General features: G+C 52.0%; 10 protein-coding genes across 10 annotated transcripts; 3 read left to right on the top strand and 7 right to left on the bottom strand.

Moving 5' to 3' along the window:
* Positions 1 to 1390: 1390 nt before the first annotated feature.
* CC1G_02849 (xylosidase/arabinosidase) lies at positions 1391 to 5502 on the bottom strand (the record flags this gene model as incomplete). The annotated part of the gene is made up of 11 exons (XM_001828216.2): positions 1391 to 1556; positions 1701 to 1874; positions 2014 to 3875; positions 3933 to 4049; positions 4104 to 4234; positions 4289 to 4656; positions 4681 to 4820; positions 4870 to 5031; positions 5083 to 5304; positions 5358 to 5408; positions 5465 to 5502. 11 exons carry the CDS (start codon positions 5500 to 5502, stop codon positions 1522 to 1524), a joined length of 3300 nt encoding a protein of 1099 aa, XP_001828268.2. The 3' UTR covers positions 1391 to 1521.
* Positions 5503 to 5701: 199 nt separating this feature from the next.
* Positions 5702 to 6512, top strand: CC1G_02848 (hypothetical protein; the record flags this gene model as incomplete). The annotated part of the gene is made up of 3 exons (XM_001828215.1): positions 5702 to 5754; positions 5825 to 6390; positions 6442 to 6512. 3 exons carry the CDS (start codon positions 5702 to 5704, stop codon positions 6510 to 6512), a joined length of 690 nt encoding a protein of 229 aa, XP_001828267.1.
* Positions 6513 to 7158: 646 nt separating this feature from the next.
* On the bottom strand, positions 7159 to 7520 carry CC1G_13572 (hypothetical protein; the record flags this gene model as incomplete). Its single annotated transcript, XM_002911998.1, has 3 exons — positions 7159 to 7230; positions 7296 to 7355; positions 7398 to 7520. 3 exons carry the CDS (start codon positions 7518 to 7520, stop codon positions 7159 to 7161), a joined length of 255 nt encoding a protein of 84 aa, XP_002912044.1.
* An 880-nt stretch (positions 7521 to 8400) lies between these two features.
* CC1G_02847 (TKL/TKL-ccin protein kinase) lies at positions 8401 to 9639 on the bottom strand (the record flags this gene model as incomplete). Its single annotated transcript, XM_001828214.2, has 6 exons — positions 8401 to 8631; positions 8692 to 8940; positions 8992 to 9066; positions 9124 to 9300; positions 9362 to 9565; positions 9613 to 9639. The coding sequence occupies 6 exons, from the start codon at positions 9637 to 9639 to the stop codon at positions 8401 to 8403; spliced, it is 963 nt and encodes a 320-aa protein (XP_001828266.2).
* Positions 9640 to 10607: 968 nt separating this feature from the next.
* CC1G_02846 (CasA protein) lies at positions 10608 to 12948 on the top strand (the record flags this gene model as incomplete). The annotated part of the gene is made up of 16 exons (XM_001828213.2): positions 10608 to 10687; positions 10748 to 10762; positions 10823 to 10900; positions 11035 to 11491; positions 11543 to 11624; positions 11685 to 11831; positions 11884 to 11946; positions 12003 to 12049; positions 12102 to 12119; positions 12260 to 12271; positions 12331 to 12355; positions 12413 to 12426; positions 12491 to 12568; positions 12630 to 12710; positions 12767 to 12893; positions 12944 to 12948. The coding sequence occupies 16 exons, from the start codon at positions 10608 to 10610 to the stop codon at positions 12946 to 12948; spliced, it is 1329 nt and encodes a 442-aa protein (XP_001828265.2).
* A 360-nt stretch (positions 12949 to 13308) lies between these two features.
* On the bottom strand, positions 13309 to 15993 carry CC1G_02845 (sphingomyelin phosphodiesterase; the record flags this gene model as incomplete). The annotated part of the gene is made up of 15 exons (XM_001828212.2): positions 13309 to 13371; positions 13422 to 13550; positions 13607 to 13854; positions 13908 to 13940; positions 13994 to 14162; positions 14213 to 14287; positions 14339 to 14507; positions 14531 to 14560; positions 14615 to 14653; positions 14703 to 14785; positions 14839 to 14929; positions 14982 to 15065; positions 15158 to 15396; positions 15453 to 15719; positions 15787 to 15993. The coding sequence occupies 15 exons, from the start codon at positions 15991 to 15993 to the stop codon at positions 13309 to 13311; spliced, it is 1926 nt and encodes a 641-aa protein (XP_001828264.2).
* Positions 15994 to 16969: 976 nt separating this feature from the next.
* Positions 16970 to 18151, bottom strand: CC1G_02844 (hypothetical protein; the record flags this gene model as incomplete). The annotated part of the gene is made up of 1 exon (XM_001828211.2): positions 16970 to 18151. One exon carries the CDS (start codon positions 18149 to 18151, stop codon positions 16970 to 16972), a length of 1182 nt encoding a protein of 393 aa, XP_001828263.2.
* A 1461-nt stretch (positions 18152 to 19612) lies between these two features.
* CC1G_02843 (cytochrome P450) lies at positions 19613 to 21811 on the top strand (the record flags this gene model as incomplete). Its single annotated transcript, XM_001828210.2, has 11 exons — positions 19613 to 19782; positions 19837 to 20070; positions 20127 to 20252; positions 20302 to 20454; positions 20506 to 20599; positions 20655 to 20883; positions 20934 to 21020; positions 21077 to 21111; positions 21173 to 21219; positions 21275 to 21427; positions 21484 to 21811. 11 exons carry the CDS (start codon positions 19613 to 19615, stop codon positions 21674 to 21676), a joined length of 1521 nt encoding a protein of 506 aa, XP_001828262.1. The 3' UTR covers positions 21677 to 21811.
* Positions 21806 to 22603, bottom strand: CC1G_02842 (hypothetical protein; the record flags this gene model as incomplete). Its single annotated transcript, XM_001828209.1, has 1 exon — positions 21806 to 22603. One exon carries the CDS (start codon positions 22601 to 22603, stop codon positions 21806 to 21808), a length of 798 nt encoding a protein of 265 aa, XP_001828261.1.
* Positions 22604 to 22938: 335 nt separating this feature from the next.
* On the bottom strand, positions 22939 to 24546 carry CC1G_02841 (hypothetical protein; the record flags this gene model as incomplete). The annotated part of the gene is made up of 5 exons (XM_001828208.2): positions 22939 to 23031; positions 23086 to 23640; positions 23718 to 23843; positions 23903 to 24054; positions 24156 to 24546. 5 exons carry the CDS (start codon positions 24544 to 24546, stop codon positions 22939 to 22941), a joined length of 1317 nt encoding a protein of 438 aa, XP_001828260.2.
* Between the last annotated feature and the right edge of the window lie 183 nt (positions 24547 to 24729).

Below are 24729 nucleotides of genomic sequence, written 5' to 3'. Positions count from 1 at the left end.
TGATGTTATATATTTTCTAATACGTCTCCCTTTCATGAGAATGAGGTGAGAAATTTCCACTCGAGGCACCTGCCACAATCATTGGATGGGTCTTCGCGGAGATTTACGTAGGAACGCGGGACTTCGACCGAGCCAGGCAGTATACGTTTCTATTTGGCGTCTGTCCCAGATCAGCGAAGAAAAGCTTAAATTCTCGATTCATTCAGATTCATTCCGTCAACAATAATCTGGCTATTACACGTCGTCCCTGAGTTCGCCTTTCTTTGGTGAACAACGTCTCTTGTCCTGGCACCTCTTACACCGTCCAAACCACCTCGGAACAAGGGCGATTGACACCTACACCAGTTTTCAACTCGTTGGGCCAGTCATCCAGCGAGCCGGACTTTCGGGACGCAGTTCGATTTATCGCCCTTCTGAATCGACCGTGGACGTACCCTCTTTTTGCAAGCCTCATGTTCGTGCACATGTTGATGTTCCTAATTCGCGAATGGCCTGCCATCTTGATAACGTCCCGGATTTATTTCCAGAAAATTGCCACCTTCAAAGAACCACGCCTCTCTTCAAGCTGTTGCTCCCCCCTCCGAATCTCCCAATTTTTGACAGGAGGGAGTAGAAGAGACAATGGCGATGAATTCTAGCGTCCTTGTCTTGGAAACAGGTTTCTTTTTTGAGAACGTAAGTTTGTGAGGACATTGACAGTGTTACATCATCGTACCTCCCCACAAAGATTGGGCTATATCTAACCTTCTATCGAGTATTGTTGAGCAGGTGGTTAGGTGCCAGGGCAATTGGGACGACAGAACGGGGCCACGATCGTCCGCTGATAACCCAAGCGCTCAGGGCCTCGAACTGATAGATGGAGGGGAAGGTGTTACCTTATCCCTGGAACTCCTTGCGTTCATTTTCGCCATCGGGGTAACCCCAAACCAGCAATCCGGCACGTTCACCGTTATTTCAGCTCTGTACACGACTTCTAATGGGACAGGAAGCTTTAGACAAAACATGCGGGCTTCGATCGAAACCATCGAGAAGGGCATGGGGTTCCACGGACGCACTCAGGGCATACGACTGGGACAGCCTTGTCCATAGGCTATTGAACCCAAATTCAATGGAAGTTCGAATCCACTGTCTACTCAGGGGTGGAGGTTCTACCCCTTCGACTTCCACTCCGCACAATTGCAATAGAGAAGAGTTCGCTGACAGTCGAAAGTGAAGCGTTAGCTAAGTCTAAAGATGAATATTTTCAAGCCATTCCGTGTTAATACATACGAGGGAGAGCCGTAATGCTGCCAAAACTCAGTATTCATTAGAGGAACAATATAAATGCCGCAAGATCGCGCCCAGCTGTCATGATAGCTAGAACGTCATCTCCGGGCCTCCGAGAGCTTGACATAGCTAGTAGACAGAGCCTGCGCATCGAATGAAGCGTATGAAGCGGGGTATCGACCACAAAACAAAACAGAAAAAATGACCATCCTCAAAAACCGTACCCAGTCTAAACCCAAACCATCAAAAACGACATCACTTTGTAAACTTGCTGAACAACTTGCTCCCCGCTAAAAATAAAACAATCCGATCGTCAGCCTCACAGTCCGTCGATCGATTAGGATGGAACAAGAGGGACGAAACAGGGTTCTTGTTTGCAAAAACGAGATGGGGATGGACGGACGATAAGGGGGTCAAAAAGGCTCGGAACTTACATTGTGCCAAATTCCCCACCTGACTCTCTAGCTGTTCGCGAGTCTTTCGTCCAGCGACCTTGTCCACAGCTGACCACGCAAGTCCCAAAGCGCTAGAACCCGCAGCAGGGAAGCTTATCCCAGAAGGTTTAGAAGACGAACTCCCATGTCCATATCCCCCATAGTTTGATGGCCCTGTATAAAGGCAAGAAAGCGTAAAAACGGCATCGCACAAAAGTCAAACGGCGCAAGGAGGAGATGAAAGAAGTCAGCGAAGGACTCATAGTCAAAGATTAGGTTAATTTCTTACGTGGTGGTAAGGATGGAGGCGGACCTGACGTTGAGGAGGTAGCCGGGCCTCCTGGCCAGGGCATAGATTGATTACCGATAGGGGTCGAAGTACCAGTTGGGTGCGAAGCAGTTGGGAAGGAGGTAGGCGAAGAAGGTTGGGGGTATGAAGAAGGCGTGCCGCCGTGCTGAGGATTCGGATAAGCGGGCTGATAAGGTCCAGACGGAGGTGGAGGCTGATAATGACCGTGGGCTTGAGGCATAGAGGTATTTCCGTACTGTCCTGGTGCTTCTCCGCCAGGACCATAAGGGAAGGATGGATATGACGACGGAGGTTGAGAAGGGTACCCTGGACCACCGGGGAAGTTCGCGTTCACAGTCTGAGGACCGGGGCTAATAGGCGGGGAGGTATGAGGTGAGTGTCCGCCTGACCATGTTGGGGGTTGGTTTGGATCAGAAGACGACGGATAAGAATTGGCTGGGAAAGAAGGTGCAGTGGAGTGATATGAAGGGTAGCCACTGGATTGAGCGCCATAGTCGTCCAACGTAGAAGTACGAACTGGGCCACTCGGGAAATTGGGATTACCGGGAGGCACGTAGGATGAACCAGGTGCAGGGGGACCTCCATAGCCCGACGGTCCACTGGGCATATTGTTCGACGGGTAAGATGATCCGTAAGGAGGCATATTCCCATAACCGGAACCAGGAGCACCGTAAGGAGTGGGAGGTGCCGTCGTCGACATGTTCGGAGGAGGGTACGGTGCTGGCGCCGTGGACGCTGTCGCGGGCGTCGTGTTACCCTGTGCACTTTGAGGCCTAGTGGCAGCCGGCGGAGCAGGAGGCCTCAAGCTCGAAGAATGATGTACACTCTGCGAATGGTGCAACGAAGTCGAACCAGCCTGCGTCATGCTCGAAGCGGTGAATGTTTGAGGTCTCGACAAATTAGCGCCGCCGGGGTATCCCGAACCTTGCGCAGGCGCTCCAGACGTCGCTGGGTTCGAACTTGCTCCTCCTGGGACCCGCCAATCGGAAGGCGGCCATTGAGGTGCAGCCCACGTTCCAGTAGAATGGGTAGACACGGGCGGGTTCGTCGGAGATGGTCCCGCAGCATTGGAATGTGATGATTGAGGCCGGGAATACGACGCCGGAGGTGGCTGGGTGCCGGTGGTCGTGGGTGGCCGCGTGGGGGGGCTCTGATGCGCTGCAGGATGCGCGGGATGAACAGGGGGTGGAGAGATTCTTGTCGGCGGGTATGGCGCGGACGTCGGACCACCGGATACAACAGGTTGGCCCCCTGCAGGACCAGACAACCCAACCCGACCAAAGTCGTTCGTCAAGTTTGCAACAGGGTCTGAAGGTGCCGGTGCGATCGGGCCCCCAGTGGGTGCAGCTGGTCCTCCGTAATTGTAAGCTTGGCTCGCAGCAGGGTATGTCTGCACGCTCGCGGGAGGCGCAGTGTTGCCAACAGGGCGATCCGAGATCTGCGTTTGGGGTCCCGCTACTGTCGGTCCGGTGGGTGCAGGACCTTGAATTGGTTGGGGAACTGACGACGTCGCAGCTGCAGCAGGTGCTACTGTTGGTGGCGCAGATGACGCAGTCGCAGCTGGCGCCGGAGGAGAAGTGACAGGCTCTTCCGCTTCGAGTGTGTAGGGGGGAGGAGGGGCCTCATCTTCCTGAGACTTCTGTTGAGAGTTCAACCATTCTTCGTAAGATTGACCACCTTGATTCGACGAGCCTGTAGTAGGCGCCCCAGAGGAGGAGGAGCTCCCTTCGGTCGATGTAATAGCTCTCTCTTCATACTTCGGTCGTGTCGACCAATAGTCTTGCAACTCTTTCGATGGAAACGTTTCAAACACCCTTCTTTCCCCTCTCAATACTTCGCCCGCAAACCCACAGATGCGCATGTACCTATTGATTAACGGTTAGGCGTTAATCTCATCCGATATGAATCAGAGTATGACGAACCAATCGGAGGGCAAGTCGTGCCCGTCTTGATCGAGGGCCATGAAGGTCCACCGTTCCGATGCTGGGAGTTTGTGCTTGTGGGTAACAGCAGGCATAAGGGCAGTGCCTTCATCGTATCTGGAATGGATCGGTTGAATAGGAATCCGATAAGCGATAGAGTAGTAGACTCACTCGTCCCACATAGCACCGTACATGATGCGAGCCCCAACACGGTAAGCATTGAATATTTGCTTCCACAAGAAACGACCACCCTTCCTCGGAGCGTCATTGAAGCCCCACTTTCCTTCGGACAGGTTGTGACCCTGTATGAACTGGATCAATGAGGGCGGTAAGACAATAGTGTGATCTGTACGTACGGAACCACCAGGCCAAACAACTGGAATGTAGTCTACCTTGCGACCGGTCTGCTGATTATTTTGTTGGATCCGCTCGAAGTCGCCTTTGAGGCTGTTCTCTGCGAACGAGTCCGCCTCTTCTTCGGTCTTGTAGCGGCCGATGGTCCATGGGGAGATTGCATCAAATTCATTCAGCCAGACCGCTGGCCATTCAGGGTTTCGATCAGAGTCTCCTTCCGCGGTACGCCAGTGTGTTGGGGTGCCTGCCATGAGATACACTCCGCCTGGGGTTGTATTTCGGAAAAATTGGGCAATAGCCCTAACCATCGCGGGTGTGTGTCCTCGATTTTCGAATCCGAATCCTTTGCGTGGCGTCAGTTTCGGTATCCCTGAGTGAAGCAAACAATGCTTACCCCACAATGCTACCACCGGTCTTCCTTTTTCCCTGAGATAGGCAGGACTGTCCAGAATGCGTTTCTGGCGGATGAGGTGCAACCAGTCCTGAACGAGAATGTGTTGGATGCGCTCAGCTGGGACTCCAGTCACATCGTACCTGCCATTATTGAGAAAACAATAACGACACAAGGGTAGAATAGACTCACATTATCGCGAACACTCTCCCCTCTTGCTCCGCAGCCTCCCTGACACGGTCACCAACTTCATCTCTCAATCTCCTATGGCCCTCGTTGCTTGGATCGCACTCTCCAGCGAATCGTTGCAGAAACGCTCCATCCACTCCGTGTTCCGCCATCCATCGGAAATGTCTGGAAAACGAGATCAGCCTGGTTGGTCGCCGCAGACCATTCTGCACGTACCTCTGAACTGTCTTGGGGTTCCGCGATGAGAACACATGGACCGGTTCGCCGTTCTTGGTCTTCAATCCTGGGACTTCGTACAGCTCAGAAGGGTCGTAGCTTGACACGTCGGGCCATAGATCGAGGTTGGGACGTCCACCATTGGGGATTGGGTGGTTCAGCCAGTGCAGCCACCCGTGATGACCTGGGCCGATAGGCTCGCCATCGCCGGCGCAAGTGAACCTGATATCGTCGTGAATATTCGTAGATACCCTCCTTGAAACCTATCTGCTCACCATCCTTGATATCCTACAAGAAACTTGCCCTGAATCGTTGAGGGATTAGCCCTATAAGCGTCGAGTTTCAGACCATTTGCACATCTTCATCCAAGCGGAAACCGTACCTTTTCAGGATCCGTTCGGTTGAGCTCGAGCTCGCCATTGTTGTTGGTTTCGGTTAAGAGGTGTGCGAGGGTCCAAGGCCATCTTCCAGGAATATAAACGAGCGCTAACCCCCCGTCCGCACTGGACCGTTCTCGGACTCGGAGACTGAGGCTGTGCAAAATTGTCGGGAGCATTATGTCGCGACTTTCCCCCTGACTTCGTCTTGATCAACTTGAGATAACCTGTCGCAGACCACCATGGACGGTGAAGCCCAGCAACTAGCCGAATACCTTGTAACTAGGCTTCAAGAGTACGCTTTTCTGATACCCTCCCTAGCATTCCTGGAAGGTTAATTCTGAACAGCTCTTTCACCTCCACAGCCTCCCGACATCGCACAAACGGTTGATTGTGGGTATCTCTGGGATACCCGCCTCTGGAAAATCGACGTTTGCACAGCTCCTCGTCGAGGCGGTCAATCGAATTCTCCGAGGAACCTCTGATAGTCAAGCCATCCTCGTGGGATTGGACGGCTGGCATCTCTCTCGTGCCCAGCTGGACGCGCTCCCAGATCCCAAACTGGCTCATGAGAGAAGGGGAGCACATTGGACGTTCGACGGGGAAGGTTACGTCCAATTCGTGACTTCTCTTCGAGACCAGGACGAGACTGTGGTGCTCACAGCACCAACATTCGACCACGCGTTGAAAGACCCAACGCCGCATGCCATCTCGATCCATCCGTTCCACAGGATCGTGCTCATCGAAGGTCTTTACGCTTTTCTGTCCATAGAACCTTGGGTGACTGCCAGCAATGTTCTGGACGAACGCTGGTGGATAGAGGTGGATGAGAACGAGGCACGGAACAGGCTGGTGAAACGTCATGTTGTCACTGGGGTGACTAGCGACGAAGAAACTGCCTTGCACAGAGCGGATCATAATGATTTACCCAGTCAGTCCATGCTTTCTTCCTATTGAACAGGTATTAACCACTTTGCTTAAGACGGAAGGTTCATTCGGGAGAACATGCTCGTGCCAACCAAAGTTATCCACAGCCGACCTCTTGCAACTTGATCCTGCTGTGAAATGAAGTCCGTTGTCGAAGCCTGTCATGGACGTACTGACGATCCCCTTCCCAATGCAAATCCATGTTGGCGCCGCTTCTTCATCCTCTTTGACAGAGGAGCAGCTAAGGTCCCTTGTCGGATGTCACGACGCGCACAAAGAAGGCGCACTCGTCGATCTCCGCCAACGAAGCCAAGCTGTCAGAGAGTGTAACGCCGATGCCCGAATTAGCCCTATCTTCTAGAGTCTGTATAGCGTTTGGCCTTTGGTAGGCGGGGGTTTCGGTCAAAGATGAGGCCCGTGAAACGATGTCCAAATACTAGCTTGAGTGGGAAAACAAGCCGCCGCGAGGAGCGTGACAGGAATGCCGGGCTCCCTCAATGATAATTTCCCAGACCCGTATATCACATCCGGGGGGCCGCAATGAAATGTTTCCATGTAGATAGGTCGGCAGGTTCAAACATCGGCGGGCCAAAGCTTGAATTCAATTGCATCCATCCTTTTGAACACGCTGAAAGGGGAATGCTCTATCTCTCAATAAGTTCGATAATCGTTTACTGTATCAATTGATCAAGATCATGATCATATCGACAAGTACGCTCTCAATGATAAGTGTAAGTCAGGTATTTAGCAAGCGAATGACTCGCTGCGTTGGTCATTCGGTAGGTAGAATTTCAAGTTCGAAGGGGAATACATTCGCTCGCTTCTTTCCCTTTTGTTTACTGATCTGAAAAATGTATTCATTGACTCAACACCTTGCAAGCGCGCGTCGAAACGTAGCCTTGCGCTCACCCAGACGACCTCTTTCGCAAACTCGTCCGCTTCATTCCAGTCCCTCGGTATGTCCCAGAACTGAACATGACATCCCTGGTTCTCCAAGTAGTCAATCCGCACCCTCAGCGCGTCCCACAAGTCCTGGTCCCACATGTGATCTCGCTTATGAACGCGTCCTTTGCGATCTCTTTTCCACTCCGGCGTCCATTTCGCAATCCCATCGACAACAGACTGGGAATCCATTGCTACAATGAGGTTGTCTATACCCTCCGAGGGCCAATGTGTCACTTCTACCGCCAGAAGCGCCGCACGAAGCTCAGCCCTGTTACTCCTATTCCGCTCGTGGCGACCCAAGCTCACTCCAAACGCCGAACGATGCGTGCCACAAATATGTCTCGACTTGGGTCCAAGTACTACAGCAGACCCGGCCAGTGACCTTCGTTTGTCGTAGCTACATGACCCATCGGCGAAGACCAACGCACAGGAGCACGCGTCCTTGCTGATGAATCGAAGCGCACTTGTCCTAGAACGCGGACTCCTCCCAACCGTGAAGAGGCTCTGATGAGTGAACCGGCTAGCACTTGCACGCGTCGAAGGGGTGAACCGATGGTAGTCCCCAAACTTTGGCGAGAGTATAGGTATAGTGCAAGGAACTGGCGGGATATCCAGGTCAGACCCTATTCCATGCGCGAGCGGGCGATCTACCCGTGGCTCGTTACAAATTTGGAGTGGACTCGGAGGAATACAGGGGATCCAGCGCTCCAAAAGGGGAAGCTGTCCTGGAGGGAGGAACACCATCCTGACGTCCAAAACCAAAAACCGTTGTGTCTCGACTCGCCCAGCAACGGTCAACACGCTCTCGTCTACGACGATTCGTATAATACTACAAGCTGCGACAACGTCACAGGCAGAAACTATAACACAAAGTCGATATCAACTGGTTCCAAAACACGCAGAGCTTACAGACACTAACATTGGTGGGAGATGGTGATGGTGTAAAGCAAAATTGCATTGCGATCGTAGACAACGACGTCAGGGTTTATATACCAGAAATTCAGTCTCCGAGTCGGAGTTCCTCTTTCGGGCTGTTTTTGTCCCTACCGCGGGCCTACGGCACAGGTTACTAAGCCCTCCGGCCGCTGCCGTGTATGCCGAGAGCCCCTATCCGCGAGCGCAGGACCGCAGTGGTTGGTCGCTCCTTCGCGTTATGACTCCAGCAGCTTTCAAGGATGCACCATAGCTCGTCAGGCACCTCGGTGCAGTACAATCGGCCTGGATGGCGGCGGTTGTTTATTTCGTTGATTACAGCAGGAGTAGATCTGACATGGTGGTATGGCACCTTCTCGGTGAATAGCTGTGGATCGGGTGTTAGTTGACCAGCGCTTAATACTTATCAATCGCGTTGTAGACGGACCTCCAGGATAGTCATCCCAAAGCTGTAGACATCTGTCGATGGTGTGCAATCGTTTAAGCTCGTACTAATATCAGGGGGACCCACGTTCTCTGGATCAATTATCTCGGGGGCAAGCCACCTAACTTTCTGAAGATGTCGAGAATACTTGTCACCTTGGAACGGCGAAACTCCGACAGCTTCTAGAGGAATTGTTCCGAGACCAATGTCAGTCAGCAGAGGGGCGCCCGAGTCAGAGATTAAGATGTTCGTCTGAGGAGTATCTGTCAGGGGCTAGAATGAAAGTGAGTGAAACATACTCACCGCGCACACCATGCCGTGTATGATGGGCGGTTGTTGGGAATGCAGGTGGTTTAGTCCCTCAGCAATCCCACAGATCTTGCGTGGGCGTCATATTATTTACAGCGACTCCCAACTCATGTATTGACCACCTACCAAGCGGTGCTTGTCGACATTTGGGAGGGCCTTGAGATAATTGGATGCATTCCCGTTGCTGTACAAAGGCATTTCGATACCGGGAAGGTCCCAGAAACCGAGAACCATTCCCGTCACTCTGGAAATGTTAGGGTGCGTATGATGCTTCTTCCACTCCGCCAACACATTTTCTAGCCTCTGCGTATGTTACGGTCTAACCAAACCGCTCGACGAAGTTTCTTGACCGAAATACACATACCTTAGTCAGTACATGTCGGTGATGAGGAGAGAGCTTTCCAATCCGAAAGACTTTGACAACCGCTTTCTGACAGTTCAAGTTGTGGGTCGCGTCTAGGACGTCTGTGTAGGGCCCGCAGTCGCGATACGGCATGTCCAGCTGTGCTTTCAACCGTCGGTCCGAGAGTCGCAGAGCGCTGGGAGTGATATCGTGGTGGAAGTCGACCTAAGACAATATTTAGCTTGAGATATTGGATGCGTTGAAGGATATACCTGATAATTGTGAATGTGTGCAGGCATGGTGGGTGGGTGTTTACAGCAAGGAAGGGTGAGCAGGAGCTGGTTATATAGCCCTCCTAGTAACAGCTTCCGCAGTCCCAGACACACAAGTATAGGACGACGTTCGAATCATATGGAAGGCGCCTCGTTAGACGCCCGTCGTCGAGGTAGAATGGTCGTAGACTCTGCAGGTCTACATAGTTACGCATTTAAGTCCTGTAACCGGGAGATGCCGCCAGAATCAACACGTTGGAAGTCGAGTTTCCAAGTTTCGATCTTCACCCCTTCGCTACTCAGACGTTGTCTTCCTATTCGCGTTTTAAGAAGAGACTACCAAATACGACCAGAAGTCCTTTCCTGGAAGCGACCTATGGGGAATAAGGGAGTCCCTCCTGTGTGGTACGGGGCAGAATGAATCTTGGCTATACCAAGAAGGCCTCGAAATGTATCGGCACCAAGTGCTGTTAATCTCTACTCAAGGTAGGTGAGCAACGCACAGCAATTCGCAACTCGGATGAGGCATCCATTTCTGCAAGCTCTAGTAACGTTGAGTCGATCCTTGACTTCAGAAATGACCACCTGAAGTATGATTCATTTCTTCATTTTTTTGAAGGTCGAAATATTTATCCTGACGAATTTTGCAGAGACTCGTCAGCCCTATGAGCTCTACGAGCTGTCGATCCTTCCAGCCAATGCAGTGCACACAATGCTTCCGGAGATGACGGAGGCCTGCCCTGGACCTTGGCCTGCGTCACATTCGTCTCGGCTCGGCGAAATTGATGTCGTGATATCGGCGTTTAAACAGGCTTCGACCTCCGAGAATGAATTTATAAGGACGGCATAGAGATCGTCCTTGTCCTGAACTTCTACTCGACTCCCACCGTTTCGTCCATTGTCGTTTCTTGGGACACCAATAACAAACCATCCATATTCTCGAAGCCTTGTAACTTTTCCTCTCTTGAAAGCGCTCGAAATCCATAGCCGCCAAGATGATGTGGGATCTCAGCGGAGGAAGGGCTACGCCCCAACCGCCTCCTCAATCGGCTCCTCCGCGGATGCCTAGCCCTGCGTGAGTTCATTCATCTGCTCTGTATGTCGATCGTTTATGTGAAGACATATCTCCTGGTAGCTTTCCTGTGCCTCAGTGAGTCGCCTTCGTTGCCTACCTAGATTATAAGCGCCTGTTAACTAGTATTATCATCAGACATGCACCGTCATCCTCCCACTCTAATATGCCCAATGTTGGTTCATTGTACCCACCACTTCCGCTATACGGCTCGACGTAGGCTCTTCGTTTTACTCCTGGACAAACCTGAGTGCTAATGATACCAGTTCTGCCCCCGTGCAAACCTCTCGAACAGAGCAAGTACTCCTCTCTTTGACAGGGGGTTCGTCTGACCATCTCCCGTTAAACAGGTCTTTTGACGCCTACCAGACATCTCAGGATGCCCATTACCCCACAACGAGTCAATACACAACGCCTTCAGGGCACACTATCACTGTCACACACCATTCTAAGAGCTCACACCGACGACAGCGGCGCCACAGTCACTCGGTAGTGACACCAATTCCAACGCCTACACCCCCTCAGGCTGTTCCCCAGGTCCCAATCTACACAACCTACGCCCCCGTGTCGTATACGAAGCCTACAATCATATACCCGCCCAACTTTGGACAATCCAGTCAGCAAGCTCGGCCTCCCAGCCAACCTCGACCGTCGAGCAGTCAGGAAGCGAGACCTTCCAAGCCCTCGAGGGAAAGCTCGTCCCAGAAGCCGACCAAAATGGCCAAGCCTTCCAAGAGCTCAGACTCGAACACGGAACCAGAGTTCCGGTACTATTCCAAGTGCACAGGCCGAAGAAAGGCTCTTTGCGTGAGTTGCTCTGGAGGCCACGCGCTAGAGCAGCTGCTGATGCTCTTTCAGATTGGTATCAACTATCGAGGCCAAAGTAACGAACTACGTGGATGTGTTAACGATGCAAAGAATATGCGGAGATTCCTCATAGGTAAGTAAGCCTTGGTTTTCGAACGCGTTGATTCTGACATCTGAATATCTTTGATTCTAGACAAGGGAGGATATCGCTCGGAAGATATAGTATTGCTGACAGACGACGTTAGTAACCCTCGGCACTTGCCCACACGAAAGAACATCATCTCGTGTATGAAATGGCTTGTGCGGAACGCTAACCCGAACGATGCTTTATTCTTTCACTGTAAGATGCTTCTTCTTCGAACACGGCGATTGGGGCTGAACATAGCCTACAGATTCGGGACATGGTGGCCAAACCCCCGATTTGGATGGCGATGAAATTGACGGATGGGATGAAGGTCTGTGAAATCGTCGACCATTCGATTCGAACTATGCCTGACGCCCTTTGAAACAGTCATATATCCGTTGGACTTCAAGAAGAACGGTCATATCACTGACGATGTATGTTTTTTCGTCCTTCAATATGTCTCGGCACTAACGAGCACACTGACAGGAAATGCATGACCTGATGGTGAGCCGCCCTGTTAGCCCCACAAGTAACGCAATCTGATGCCGTTCCCGGCCAGGTAAAACCATTGCCAGAACGATGTCGATTGACTGTATGATTACATTTCATCTCTAAGTGACTCTGCAAGCTGACTGCCATTCCAGGCGTTATTTGACGTAAGACCAATACAGCCTTTCCTTACTCCTTTCAACATCGCTGAATCTTATCCCCGAAGTCATGTCACTCTGGCACAGTCCTAGGTTAGCCCCGGATCTTGGCTCGTTCCCTTGAATGCTCTCTCATCTACTGTCTTGCAGATTTGCCATACATCGTAAGTCCTTGTTCCGATCTGGTCCTCGGTGTTCGATTTCTAATTTCGATTGCTTGAACCGCAGTATTCCTCTCGTGGCCGCCTGAAGGGAAGTCACGTTAGCGATCGGGCTAGGAGACGCAAAAAGACCTACGCGGATGTCGTAAGCCTGGTTTCCTTCTTTTCTTGGCTGAAGGGGGCCTTATGCAGGGTACTCGATTTAGATCTCTTGGTCTGGGTGCAAGGACGGTCAAACGAGCGCTGACACCTTCCATGGCGGTGTTGCTGTGGGTGCTATGAGCCATGTAAGTATAGTGACCTTGTTCTTAATACGTATATTAATGTCGTTTTGGCTATGTAGGCGTTTATCGAGGCACTGAGTAAGAACTTGTTCCTCGCCGGCAGTTGTCTGAACAGTTTATTGACAGAAACCGCTTTGCAGCCACTCGCCCCAAGCAATCCTATCAAGAACTCCTTCGTTCGATCAGGTACGCGGGTTTGAAGCTTAAGACGTCCCATTACGCTGACCGCCGTCCAGGTTGATTCTCCATCCTCGCTTCAGCCAGAAGCCACAATTAGGGAGCTCGCACCATATTGTGAGTCACACTCGAAACCTACTCGACTCTCGATACTGATCACCTTGCCCGAAGAATACCAATCTAAGATTTGTATTTTAATTTTTCTCATTCTCTCTTCTACCTTCTACCATGCGCGCCTCCTCACGACGATATTACGACTTAATGAACAACCGAGTGTATGTATCCTAGCCTTTTGTTGACTTGTAGTGACAGACCCTGCGAAATGTACTTTATAATTCACATGTTAGGTGAACAAACGAGACGGGTATCAACGTTAGGAAAGGGCAACTTCGCTGCAACAGGTTTCCTAGTGCCTCCACTGTGTTTAAGCAGAATCAGGGATGATGGCCTCGAGCTCCTTCCGGATGGCATCCCAGTCGAGTTCGGTCTAAAAGGCAGTCAGCAAAAGCACACTGAAAAGAACAGGGAAAGGCGCACCGCTCCCGTAGTAGCAGCTTGGAAGATAGCGTTGAGTCCGGCACCTTGGCAATCATCGTGATCGCCGTGGCCGACATGACCATCCGAGTCGAGGCTGCGTCGGAAGTTGATGCCGGGCCTTGAAGCGGTCTGAAAAAGCAAAACGTCAGTCTCAGCAACTACGAGATGCTAGATGCTGCACATACGCAAAGATGCTCGTTTCTCATGGCTCGGATATCGCAGATAGTGATTTCCTTGCATTCCGCATCGCAAGGAGCAGGCTCAACGCCAGGTCCTAGCTTGAGTTTCTGGAAAGTTTCGAATGCAGCGTCGTCATTTTCGAAAGCTTCAGTCAGTCGATGCCAGAATGCGGGGTTGAGAGAGTCCTGGGGTTGGAGTTCTGGTACGAAACGACCATACGTCTCGCGGGCAGAGTACGAGAGTTCCCATTTGGCTAAAAGACACGTAAATCGTTGATCGAAGCTACGTACAGCCTGAGCGACGTACGTTCAATTTGGAAGTCCGGAGTGGTGGTATCAGCTGTCGAAGGCGGTGATCAGACGATGGTCGGAATAGGAAAGGGCCTTGCTTACTTCGGTAAACCTTGTAGTCCATAACCTCGTAGGTGTCAGGGTCAACCTCGTAGACCTTGAAGCCAGGGTTGCTATTGCGAGGAGTAAATGCGGGGGCAACGAGGGCAGCAGCGATAGCAGTGTCCGCACTGCGTCTGTTGTTATCCGAATACCCGACCATGAATTCGTCCTATGGGAGAGAGTCAGAGCCTTCACGTTGAGTGGGCGCAAAGGACTCACATAGTGGGTGTGCCCGTAAAATTGGCCTGCGATGACGTGGTGGTAGCGCTGCAGGATCTGGTCAAAGTAGTTCGACTGTTCTTGGTGTAAGTAGAGAACATGAGATAGGATGTTGAGCTTACGGACCTGGTCATTCAGGACGTCGTTCTTGCCGCCTGGAGGGATGTGGCCAACAAGCCAGGCCCGTTGACCAGCATCCTCAGCAGCTTGCAGCTGAGAAACGATGAATGAAAGGACACCGTTGGGATCAGGCCTGGAAGTTCGCGACGCGTTAGCATCCGCTCGGAGGCGACGGCTTGAAAAAGACGCGGAACTCACTGGGCCTTGTCGCTGTCGTAAAGCCAAAAGCTGGAGGCGAGACGTCAATGTGGTGGTGGTTAAGGTTATAGTACGGCGACGCACTTGAGCTTGTACCAGTAGACCGTATTGATCGAGATGAGCCTGCGCGGCGATTCAGCTGGGCACAGACATGAATTAAGGTCATTCTTACCTGAGATTGGTACCAGGTACAACAACGGCATAACTTCCCGATCCATGTCTAACCTGTTGGGCTGCAGCAGGCCCGATAATAGGCTAGCGCCAAAGGTAAGATGGCTGTCGCTTGTACGAAAGGCGAATATATTTACCTCCCATCCTTCACTCAAAGTGTCGAACAACCATTGATTGTTGGTTGATTTGGTCGTATCCCTCGGGAAAGCGTTGGTTGGGGCACCCTCACTGGAAAAACGGTGAACCGCTGTCTTCCGAGGGCAAACCCGAATACACCTACTGGTTTCCAACCGCAGCATAGACGGGCACAGCAGGCAGCGTAGCAATTTCATCGTTGAACAACCGGATCTCGTGGGTGATGAAGCTACAAGGCGTGGGTCAGTTGTACTCGCAGACACGGAGCGAGCAGACGCCTCACTTCTGTTCAGCCAGCCATACCGTTGCTAAGAGCGATACCATCGAACGTCAGCCACGCCTGAAATAAAGGAGTGGTTTTCCCAACCTTCTATGACATCGCCGGTAAAAATGGAGAACTTGTTGTCGGCGCTGATGGTCTTTAGGAAATGCTGAGCCAGTGCTGGGGGCGTATCGCAGTTGCGGCTACCCATCGGGCCCGCTGGATTGGCAATTGGGCCGCTTTGGTCATCCCAGTGCCTGCAGCAGATAGGCTTCGTGCAGACCGTATCCGCTCCAACCTAGGATGAATCCTCTCTTGAGATTTGTATCGGGAAAGAGGAAACGTTGTTCATACCGTGTAGTTTCTGTCGACATGGATATCAGTGAAATGCACGACCTTGAAGGTCGGTTTTCCTGTCGAGACGAAGGTCTTCGGGGTAGCAGGAAGTGGCTTGGGGAATGATACTCGATATGGGTTCACTTTAGGGGCCTGGCAGAGACCAAGGAGACCGTCGCAAAGTTTTCTAGCCGTGTCGCCAACGGGGTTGATGTTGCGCAGGTTATGGGCAATGATCGGTGCCTGAGTTCTCACTGTGCCCTCGCAAATGTCTGTATCGAATGTCTGCGAAAAAATGGTACAAGTGAGCCCTCGGCTTAACGATAAAGAGGGAAGAGAGGGTTCGACGTACCGGCAGCGCCTTGCAGATGGCCGACAAGGTTCCAACAAAGGGCCGGTCGCCTAGCCTTGCAAGCAGCTTGAGGGGGACCAGGAGACCATGACAACCAGCGCAGCTTGCACCATTCTTAATACCGTTGATGATGTCGTCGACCAGCGACGCTTGAACGAGCGTCATGCAAAGGATTATGCTGCATAGAAGGGACCGGAAGACTCGCATGGCTGGGGCAGCGAGGTTGGGTTAAGAGAGAGAGAATTAGTTCTGTGAGGAGGGGTTGACCTCCGTGTCTCCGTTATATAGGTCGCATGGGAGAGTACGCCAGGACAGGTTCCCGTAACGAGTACCAAGACGTCGACGAGGCGGTCGCCGGGCAGTCGGTCCACGTGGGCATGACCGTCATGAGAGCAAATTTAGGCAAATTCGTGCGCTTTGCTGGTGGTGTTCCCTGCGAGATCACAATACAAAAAACCTTCCGAGGGACCAACGACGACTGTTGGTTGGATTTTTGGCTTCTCTTGTCTGCGTTGTGCACTGTTACGCGCGACGCTATCATCGACATCGCGAACGTGCCACAGTAGAACAATGTTCCCCGACCCTCCCCGACCTCCACCGACTCGACGATATGGTGTTTAGCATGCTACGATCAGTTTCTTTTCCAAACTATCAGAACACGTTCGCCGTTCCACGATGTTTAGAATTCTAGAGAGAAGACAGCACTTCAAGTTCGGAAGTTGCAAACAATGTGATTGTCAGTCTACAGCTGAACGAAGATGCTTGTGGAGGGACCGACGGGAGACCTTCTGAGAGGCAATATCTGGAGTGATTTTAGGGGGCAGGCCACTTCAAAATCCAAAAGTAGAGCCCTTGTCTTGTGGAAGTCAGAAACCCGATGGACGAAGCAAGGAGGTCCTGGGAGGACGATATAACCCTAACCCGGGGACGACAAGCCGACGCCGTGGGCGAATTCAAACTGGGATCAGATGATCAGCGCCAGCTTGGGCCTTGGCCGGCGCTAAATTTAAAATTAGGGGCCTGGTGCCACGAAGTTAATCACGATGGCTGAGATCTCCCACCAGACTCACGCCTTTCCATGATTCATCACGCTGAAGTGTCTCAGAGGGATTGATATTTGAGAAGGCTTCTCGCCGTCTCTACTTTAGACATTACTTACTACACTATAGTATGCGGTACGTATCTACAGATCGATCAAGCTGTACCACTGCCTCCTGTCTGCTTCTGGAAAGACTTTGCGCAGAATCCTTATTCCCTTCCGCAGTTCTTCCTGGGCCAGCGTCTCAGGCACCCCAAAATCCCAACATAACTCCACCTTTAACGTTTGAATGAACTGCTTCCTTCCCAAGCCCTGCTTGAAGAGCATGAACAGCGCATCCCAGGCGACTTGAGAAAGGTTGACGAATTTCACTTCCTTCAACGTGTCAGTGGCACCTTCAATCATAATATCTGAGAAAAATGAGGCGTAATTGAGAGCTGGATGTCGGCGGACATCGTTTTCCAAACCCGCATGAAGGTCAATCGGGTTGTCGATCTCGAGCGTGGTGAGTCGAACTGGGGTCTCCGCATGTGACCTTGCTTCGACGAGCTGAAGCTGGGAGGCAGTCCTATAATCAATTCCAACCGGGATTCCGACTCGGCGCAAGGTGAGGTGCTCAACGCCAGCACTTGTAAGTAACTGCCTGAGCTCAAACCGGGAGATAGCTGCATCTTGGATAACCAACTCGGACACGCTCCATTGTGGCAGGAGCCCGATGGCGATTCCCTCAATACGAATGCAAGCGAGTGACGCACCACCAATAGGGAGTATGTTAGTACGCGGATCTGCCTCAGCCCGAGTTACGTCTATAGGCCCATCGTCCCCGGAAGGGGCGCAGACTAAATGGAGCTGAGTTAACTTCCCGGAGCGCTTTATTAACCGCCCATGGGAGAGAATGCCGATCATCCTTTCTAACGATGGTTGAGAACCAGAAATTCGAAGTGATTGTATGCGAGTCAAGACGTCCGGAGTGAATGCTTTTTTCAGAGTTGACCATGCTTGGATGTTCTCAACAGTTGGTAGGTCGATGTCGATAGATAGCCCCAGTGCCTTCGATCGAGACAAGAAAAGGCCGACGATTTCACCTGCCCTCTGTCCAACAAACACTCGGGTCCAGAGACGCGCTTCATCCAAGGATATATTCCTCCAGTGGCTACAAACGCCGGATAGACGCAGTAGTTGCTGGAAAGTGATTTGAAGTGATGGGAGGGTAAACTCCGAGTAAGACCCCTCGACGCTTTCAGTGGCTGTAGTACAATCGCCTTCGATAGCCAGGCCGAAAACCCGAGCCATGAGCTCTGGGGGCATGTCGCGAATGATTGCCATGTTGGTGGATACTGGTAAGCCCTGTTCGCGTTCCTCTCTTTATAGTTTCTGAATTATGAATAACCACCATGCACGTGGGGGTGTGGCCATTGTCCATTGTCCTTGTCCAGTGCCATCGAAATTTAATTCTCGCGACCAGAGATCAAAGCGCCGGCCAAGTTAGCAGAGGAACACCACTGATCGCCCTCTCGGAGTCTCCATAGGACAGTGGTCCTGGTAACCAACGCGTTCGAGCCTGTCCGCAGATCATTGATAGACCTATCGGAGAGGGTTGAAACAGCTGTACCGCCTGAACAAACTAGGTTCTATTACCACGTACTATTGGATTTTCCTGGATCAAGTCTCTACACTGTGGTCGTTCCCCGTAGACTTGGGTGGACGGCGGGCGAGGTCTGAGAGGTTTCTCTATTTGATCAATGAGTCTCTACAACAAATCGCGTGTCGTCTCTTGCTGGGTTTCCTGATGCTTGCTCCTGTTTAATGCGCAAGGCGACAGCCTCCGCTTGCGCGGGCGCCAATTTTGGGCGTGGTCGATATCGATTCTTGCACTTGAGCTTCGAACAAGTAAGTAACGGCGTTGGCTCGATTCTCGGAAAGAACTGACCAGTCATCGACATCGATGCACGGTCTCTGTAAATGATCTATCAGCTCTCGAGAAACGCGTTCTTTCTCCCAGGTTGGACATTCTCGCGTGGTTTGCCCGCTGTGACAGAAGGCAACTGAGCCACGTTTCGCAGTTTGGTTCCTGGATCATGGAATACTTCTTGAATTCCGTCTTAATTGAACGATAGCATCCGCATTGCAGTTAGTTCTTAACTAACGGGACCGCATAATGAACAGGTACGCGCTCTATGTCCTCCAGCACGTGGCGTACTGAATAGAATGGATAGAGCGACTTCTGCTTTCCGACAAGCCCTCATGTCATTTCTCTGAGAGGTGGAAGCTCCGACACGCTCCAAAATTCACCAAGAACAGTGCTTCGCCTAAATCATTGTCCTCCTCAGGGCAAAACAACCGTGTCCGACGCTCAAGGACAGGTCACGACCACGAGATCAGACGCCGCGCGGACCATAAGCGGCACCATTGGATTTGGGAGCTTCGTCTGAGACACCATCGGAGAAGCACAACGGCTTCTGTGCGGGAACTCGAGCACCAGGTAAGCTTGATTGCGATAAATACAGCAGAAGACGGGCCTAGGAGAACCACCGCAGGCTTTACAACGGTCCGTCCAAAGCCGAGCCCGACGGCCTCTCACCAGTGGACTCGTTGCTCTCGAAGGTTGCGTGGGGCTCTGAGACACGATGATTACCTGTTGCTTCATACTATCTTTAGGGGCCATGCGTTCATGATATACTGGACCCCATCCCCGCTCGGAGCGTGACGTGACCGGATCTTTATTCGCTTTCCCGTCTACATAACTAAAGGCTCTGCGGATCCCTGATGTCCACTATTCCCCCCATCATGGACTCACTCTGGTCGACGCTGCTGGAGCCCCCTACCGTGGCGGCTATCGCTGCTTCTCTGGGCCTTCTCATCGCCATTCACCGATACCGACGCAACTCGTCGTCCGTTCCCCTGCCTCCAGGTCCACCAGGAAACTGGCTACTGGGCAACGATATACCAAAGGCCTTGTGAGTAACCCTCTGTATCTGCTCGTTCGACCGACTTCTAATGGGACCTCGAAGTGCCTACCGAAAGTTCGAAGAATGGACCAAGGAGTATGGTCCTATGTTCACCCTACGCCAGGGTTTCCAGACCATCATCGTGATAGGACGAATGCAACCCGCTATGGAGGTCATGGAAAAGGAAGGAGCCGCCCTCGTCGACCGACCCTTGTCCATCTCTGCCGGCGAAACCCTGTCTGGAGGAATGAGAGTGCTACTTACCCCTGCTGGCGAAAGGTTCAAAAAGATGCGAAGGTGAGTTCGCAGACACTTCTGGAAATTCCGATCGTTTTCTGAAGAAGCTCCCCAAGAGCTCTACATGCCCACCTTCAGCCCAAGATTGTGGCTTCCTATGGCCCCGTGATGATGAAAAACGCAAGGCAGCTCATCCTCGACATACTGGATGACCCCGAGAGGCACCAAGACCACGCGAAACGGTGTGTGAAATCGGCTCAATGTTGGCCAGTCGGTCTAATTGCGAACCAGGTACTCCGCCGCCGTCGTTATGGCCCTAGCTTATGGGAAGCACCCCAAGTCGTATCATGACCCGGATGTAATCGCTGTGAACAGGTGCTTGACACGTCTTGGTAACACCCTTCGGCCAGGTGTTTGGCGCGTGGACGTGTATCCCTTCCTGAGGTAAATCCATTGTCGCGATCCCAGTTTGCTCAAACGCTCAGAACAGTTCAGATATGTCCCAGGATACCTCAAAGAACTCAAGGACGGACACGCAGAAGAGCTCTCCCTATTCAAACGCCAACTCAACGAAGTCAAGCAAGCAATGGTAAGAATCCCGTCGACGGGCCGTCTGGCGTCCCCAAAGCTCACGTGTGTACTAGGATCGTGGCGAAGAAGTCCCTCAATCATTCGGAAAGTATCTTCTTGAGCGACAGGCAGAACTCGAGCTCTCAGATGACGAAACTGCCTATCTCGCCGGGAGCATGTTTGGAGCTGGCTCGGATACCACTGCGTCGGCAATCAGTGTCGCCGTTCTCGCTTCTGCGTGCTATCCTGAAGCTCAGAAACGCATTCATGAAGAGCTGGATCGGGTCATTGGGAAGGAGCGAGGTGCGTCACAGCTGGCATCTGACCGCCATTCGATCTAATGCGTGTTTTAGCGCCTACTTCCGCTGACCAACATATGCTTCCTCAAACCATGGCTTTTGTTCTGGAGACGTTCAGGTGGAGACCTGTCAGTGCTGGAGGTGCGTTCTATCTTTACCACTGTCCTATTGTCCGTTTCGTTAAGCTGCGATGCTAGGCTTTGCGCACAAGGCTACAAAGGAAATCATTTGGGTACGCACGGTTCATCTCCCAGGGCACCCTAATTGAGAGGCTGACAATTCATCTCGTGTAGAATGGCTACGTGATTCCTAAAGGCGCAACTGTGATGGGCAACGTCTGGTGAGCTTCTCTCATCTCATCTCGATCAATCTATGAAAGTCTAATCGTGCGATAGGGCTGTCGGACGGGACCCCGAGTACTTCCCTGAACCAGAGTCATTCAACCCGCAACGATGGTTGACCCCTGACGGCAAACTGAAGGAAGACATGAAGTCATATCCTTTTGGATTTGGACGACGAGTATGCCCCGGGCAGCACATGGCCACCGCGTATGTCCACCTTTTCGCTGCATTTGACTTTATCCTAATTAATTGATACTCTGTAGCTCCGTATTTTTGAACACCGCACTCATCCATTGGGCCTTCTCAATCAAATCCGATCCCAAGCACCCTATCGACGAGCTCGCCTTCACCGAATCCGCCAACACCCACCCCCTCCCGTTCAAGGTCCATTTCGAACCCAGAGCTGCCAACACACTCGACGGCGTCCGCGATCTCGTAGAGGACTATGGATTGTGAGACGTAGACGATATCGATCCGATTCAACACAGTATGATGATGATGACATTCAACCACGCATTCCTCCTCGGTTAACTCCACAAATGTATTTTAGTTACAATTGTATTTCTTAAAGTTACTACATACCCCCTACAATTTACTTCCCGTAAGTTCCGCAGTCTTCTGGAGCAGATGGCCCCACCTTCCGTCGTCCCATCCCTTTACTGTCCTCCATTCTTCGCTCTCCTCTCCGAAGACTCTCTTCAGTGCGACCAAGAAGGCTACGACGACGAAATCTGCGAAGCTGACCGTCTTTCCTAGCATCCACGGACCAGCTTCATCCGTCTCCTTGTAGTACCTATCAATCGCCTTCAGCCCCTCCCTCAAGTCTCCCCAAATCTTCTCCCTTTCTTCATCAGTCTTGACAGCGACCTCATCCAACGACTCTTTCTCGAACATCAGACTGGCCCTGGCGCGCGTGAAATAGGGGCGGCTGACGGGATTGAGGATGGTCATAACCTTGGCCCAAAAGATCCTACAGAACGGGAGGAAGACGAGTTTACGAAACTCGAGTGGGAACTCGCGCTGGAACCGTTCTGCGTCTGCACCCTCGGGAATGACGCGTTTGGTGTTGGGATAGGCAGCGTCAAGGTACTTGGCGATTTCGAACGACTCGGCTAGGGCGGTGCGCTTCATTGTGAAGCCTGTGTCGGACTCGGACTCTTGGACGTCGACGATGGCTGGGACGGAGAAGTAGGGGCTCCCGTCCCTCCAGGTTGCGGTCGCTGCTATTCCTTGTTCTTGACATACTTTTGCGATGTCGGGGAATTCGACCCACTCGGTTTTGTAGTCCAACCCTTTGTAGTCGAGGCAGAGACGGGTCCTCCAGGTGTTGGGAGACCAGTCGTTCTCTGGCAGGATGGAAGGTAGGTCGTAGAAGGTTATCATGGTTGGTTCTGGGAAGAAGAAAAGCTGGGAGGTGCGGTTTATGTGGGTTTATGTATGAGCAATGTGAGGTCCTCGGAAGACACGGGTGGACTCTTCCATAAGTTCAAGTTCCGGTAGCTTCCCGAAATTCCATGGCTGCGACGAGATTACCAACCTGGCTACAGTCGGAGTGGCCTTGATACCCGCTCGTAGTGGTAACATGATCCAGCGTTGACCATGTGAACATGATGCTGTCCCCAAGGACGGAAAGAAACATAGGAAGGGGCCCCAGGGTGGCCATGAAAACAATGTATTCAAACACAGCATAAACAATGAATGGCGACAGCCTTTGCTTGTCAGTCGAAGGTGGAGTTGAGGAACTGTAGTAGGTCTTGTCTATTGGCATCTCTTTCGTGGTCGTCACGGTCTTTCTTGACCTTGAGCTTAATCTAAATTTCGGTTAGGAGGCGCTTCGACGAGGACAAAATAGCCAATGGACATACCTTTTTGCCAGTCAAGACGCTCCTCCTTTCTTCCTTGTCCTTATCCTTGCTTCGTTCCTTGTCTTTCCTCTTCTTCCTCTTTTTGTCTCTTTCACGGGAACCCGAACGGTCACGGTGCTTGCGCTTTCGATGTCTACGTTCGGAGGCGTCCCGCCTCCTCGAGCTATCGCGACTGCTGCTTCTCGATGTGGAGGAAGAATGACGGCGCCGGCGCTTACATCTTGTGCGGTCGCGACTGGAATGGCGCGAAGACGATGATGTAGACCGGCTTGAGGATGTGAGTCTCGTCCTCGGTCTACCCCGGTCATCTTCGAGAGGACGCGAGTTGGATTCATCGGGGCGAGTGATTTCCGCCGTCGAAGCACGGTCATTTCGGGTGCGGTGGTGGCGGTCGCCTCCGTAGTCGCGGTCGTGGTGACCCCGGTGGTTTCTGTCGTCTCGACGAGAGTCCCTGTCGCCGTAGGATTCGTCACGCCCACGATCACGACCAGAGTCTCTGGCTCTGACTGGACTTTGAGAGTGGTAACCACGGCCATCACGGTCCCTGTTCGAAGCCTACAGTGTTGGAGTGCAGTGTATGTACTTCACAGGTTAGGAACACTGAGAATCCTTATGAGATGAGTGCAACGTACATGATGTCGAGGAGGGGTTTCTTCCTCATCGTCACTTGGGGTCCATCCGCGCATCCGACCGGAACGCTTGGAAGGTGCACCATGACCGGCCATGCGACTTCTGCCAGAGCTGGTAGATTCATGAGGCTGGAAAATGTCATTTAAGCATCCAGTTCGAGGATATTATCGTCCATGCAGAAACTTACGGGCTGGTCGCCTCGAGACCCTGTGTCATCCCATCGAGGCGGTGGGCTTGAGCGCCGCCCGTTGCCTCTGCGCCTTTCGCGATTCAACGAATCGTCTCTACCGTGTCGACGACGGTATTTGTCGTCATCATAGGACGGGTTTGCGTTGCGTCCTAAAAGCCAAAACAACCAGGTTTATCGTGTGTGAAACCGTGATTATTCAAATACAAAGTAAATACGACTTGAGTCAATAGAGAATATAGTCATTACTCACGACGGTCATCGTCCCACCGCGCTCTGTCGCTGACCATGGCGGCCTCCAGTTCAACGGTTGTGGTTTGGACGGAAACGGTGACGGACCTCGACCTGCGGGCCCCCTTAATGCGGACTTCAAAATTCCGCACATTTCCGGAAGCTTGGGTTCCAAATAAAACCAAAGGCTGGAGTCGCGATGCAGGACGTGCCGCGCCTCGGTAATCTTGAACCTGGACATGTTGGACGACGAGGTCGTCTTCGAGGTCGTCGTTGCTATCGTCGACAATGGCAACCTCAGCGTTTAGGGGGCAAATATCAGCAAAGTTCTCAGAATCATTCAACAGGCTCAACAGAAACCAGCCTGGGGTCAACGGTCTAATCTCATGGAGCCAGGTGAGTAAGAGTGGCATCGTTGGGTCGTTTGGGTCGGGTTTTATCAAATAATGTAGGCCTGGGAGGTAGCAAACCAGTATCTGCAGCCGAGAGATATCAAAGATCGAACACAATTGAAGAAACGAAGTGAGTTTCACTTGATTTCTTCGAGATGGCTTATAATTTGAACCGCGAGGTAGATTTTGAAGAGGCCAGGGCCG

Source organism: Coprinopsis cinerea, assembly GCF_000182895.1.
Source record: "Coprinopsis cinerea okayama7#130 chromosome 1 map unlocalized cont3.1, whole genome shotgun sequence".
NCBI lineage: Eukaryota > Fungi > Basidiomycota > Agaricomycetes > Agaricales > Psathyrellaceae > Coprinopsis > Coprinopsis cinerea.
Note: the sequence above shows the minus strand (reverse complement) of the source record. Positions and strands in the feature narration are given on the sequence as shown.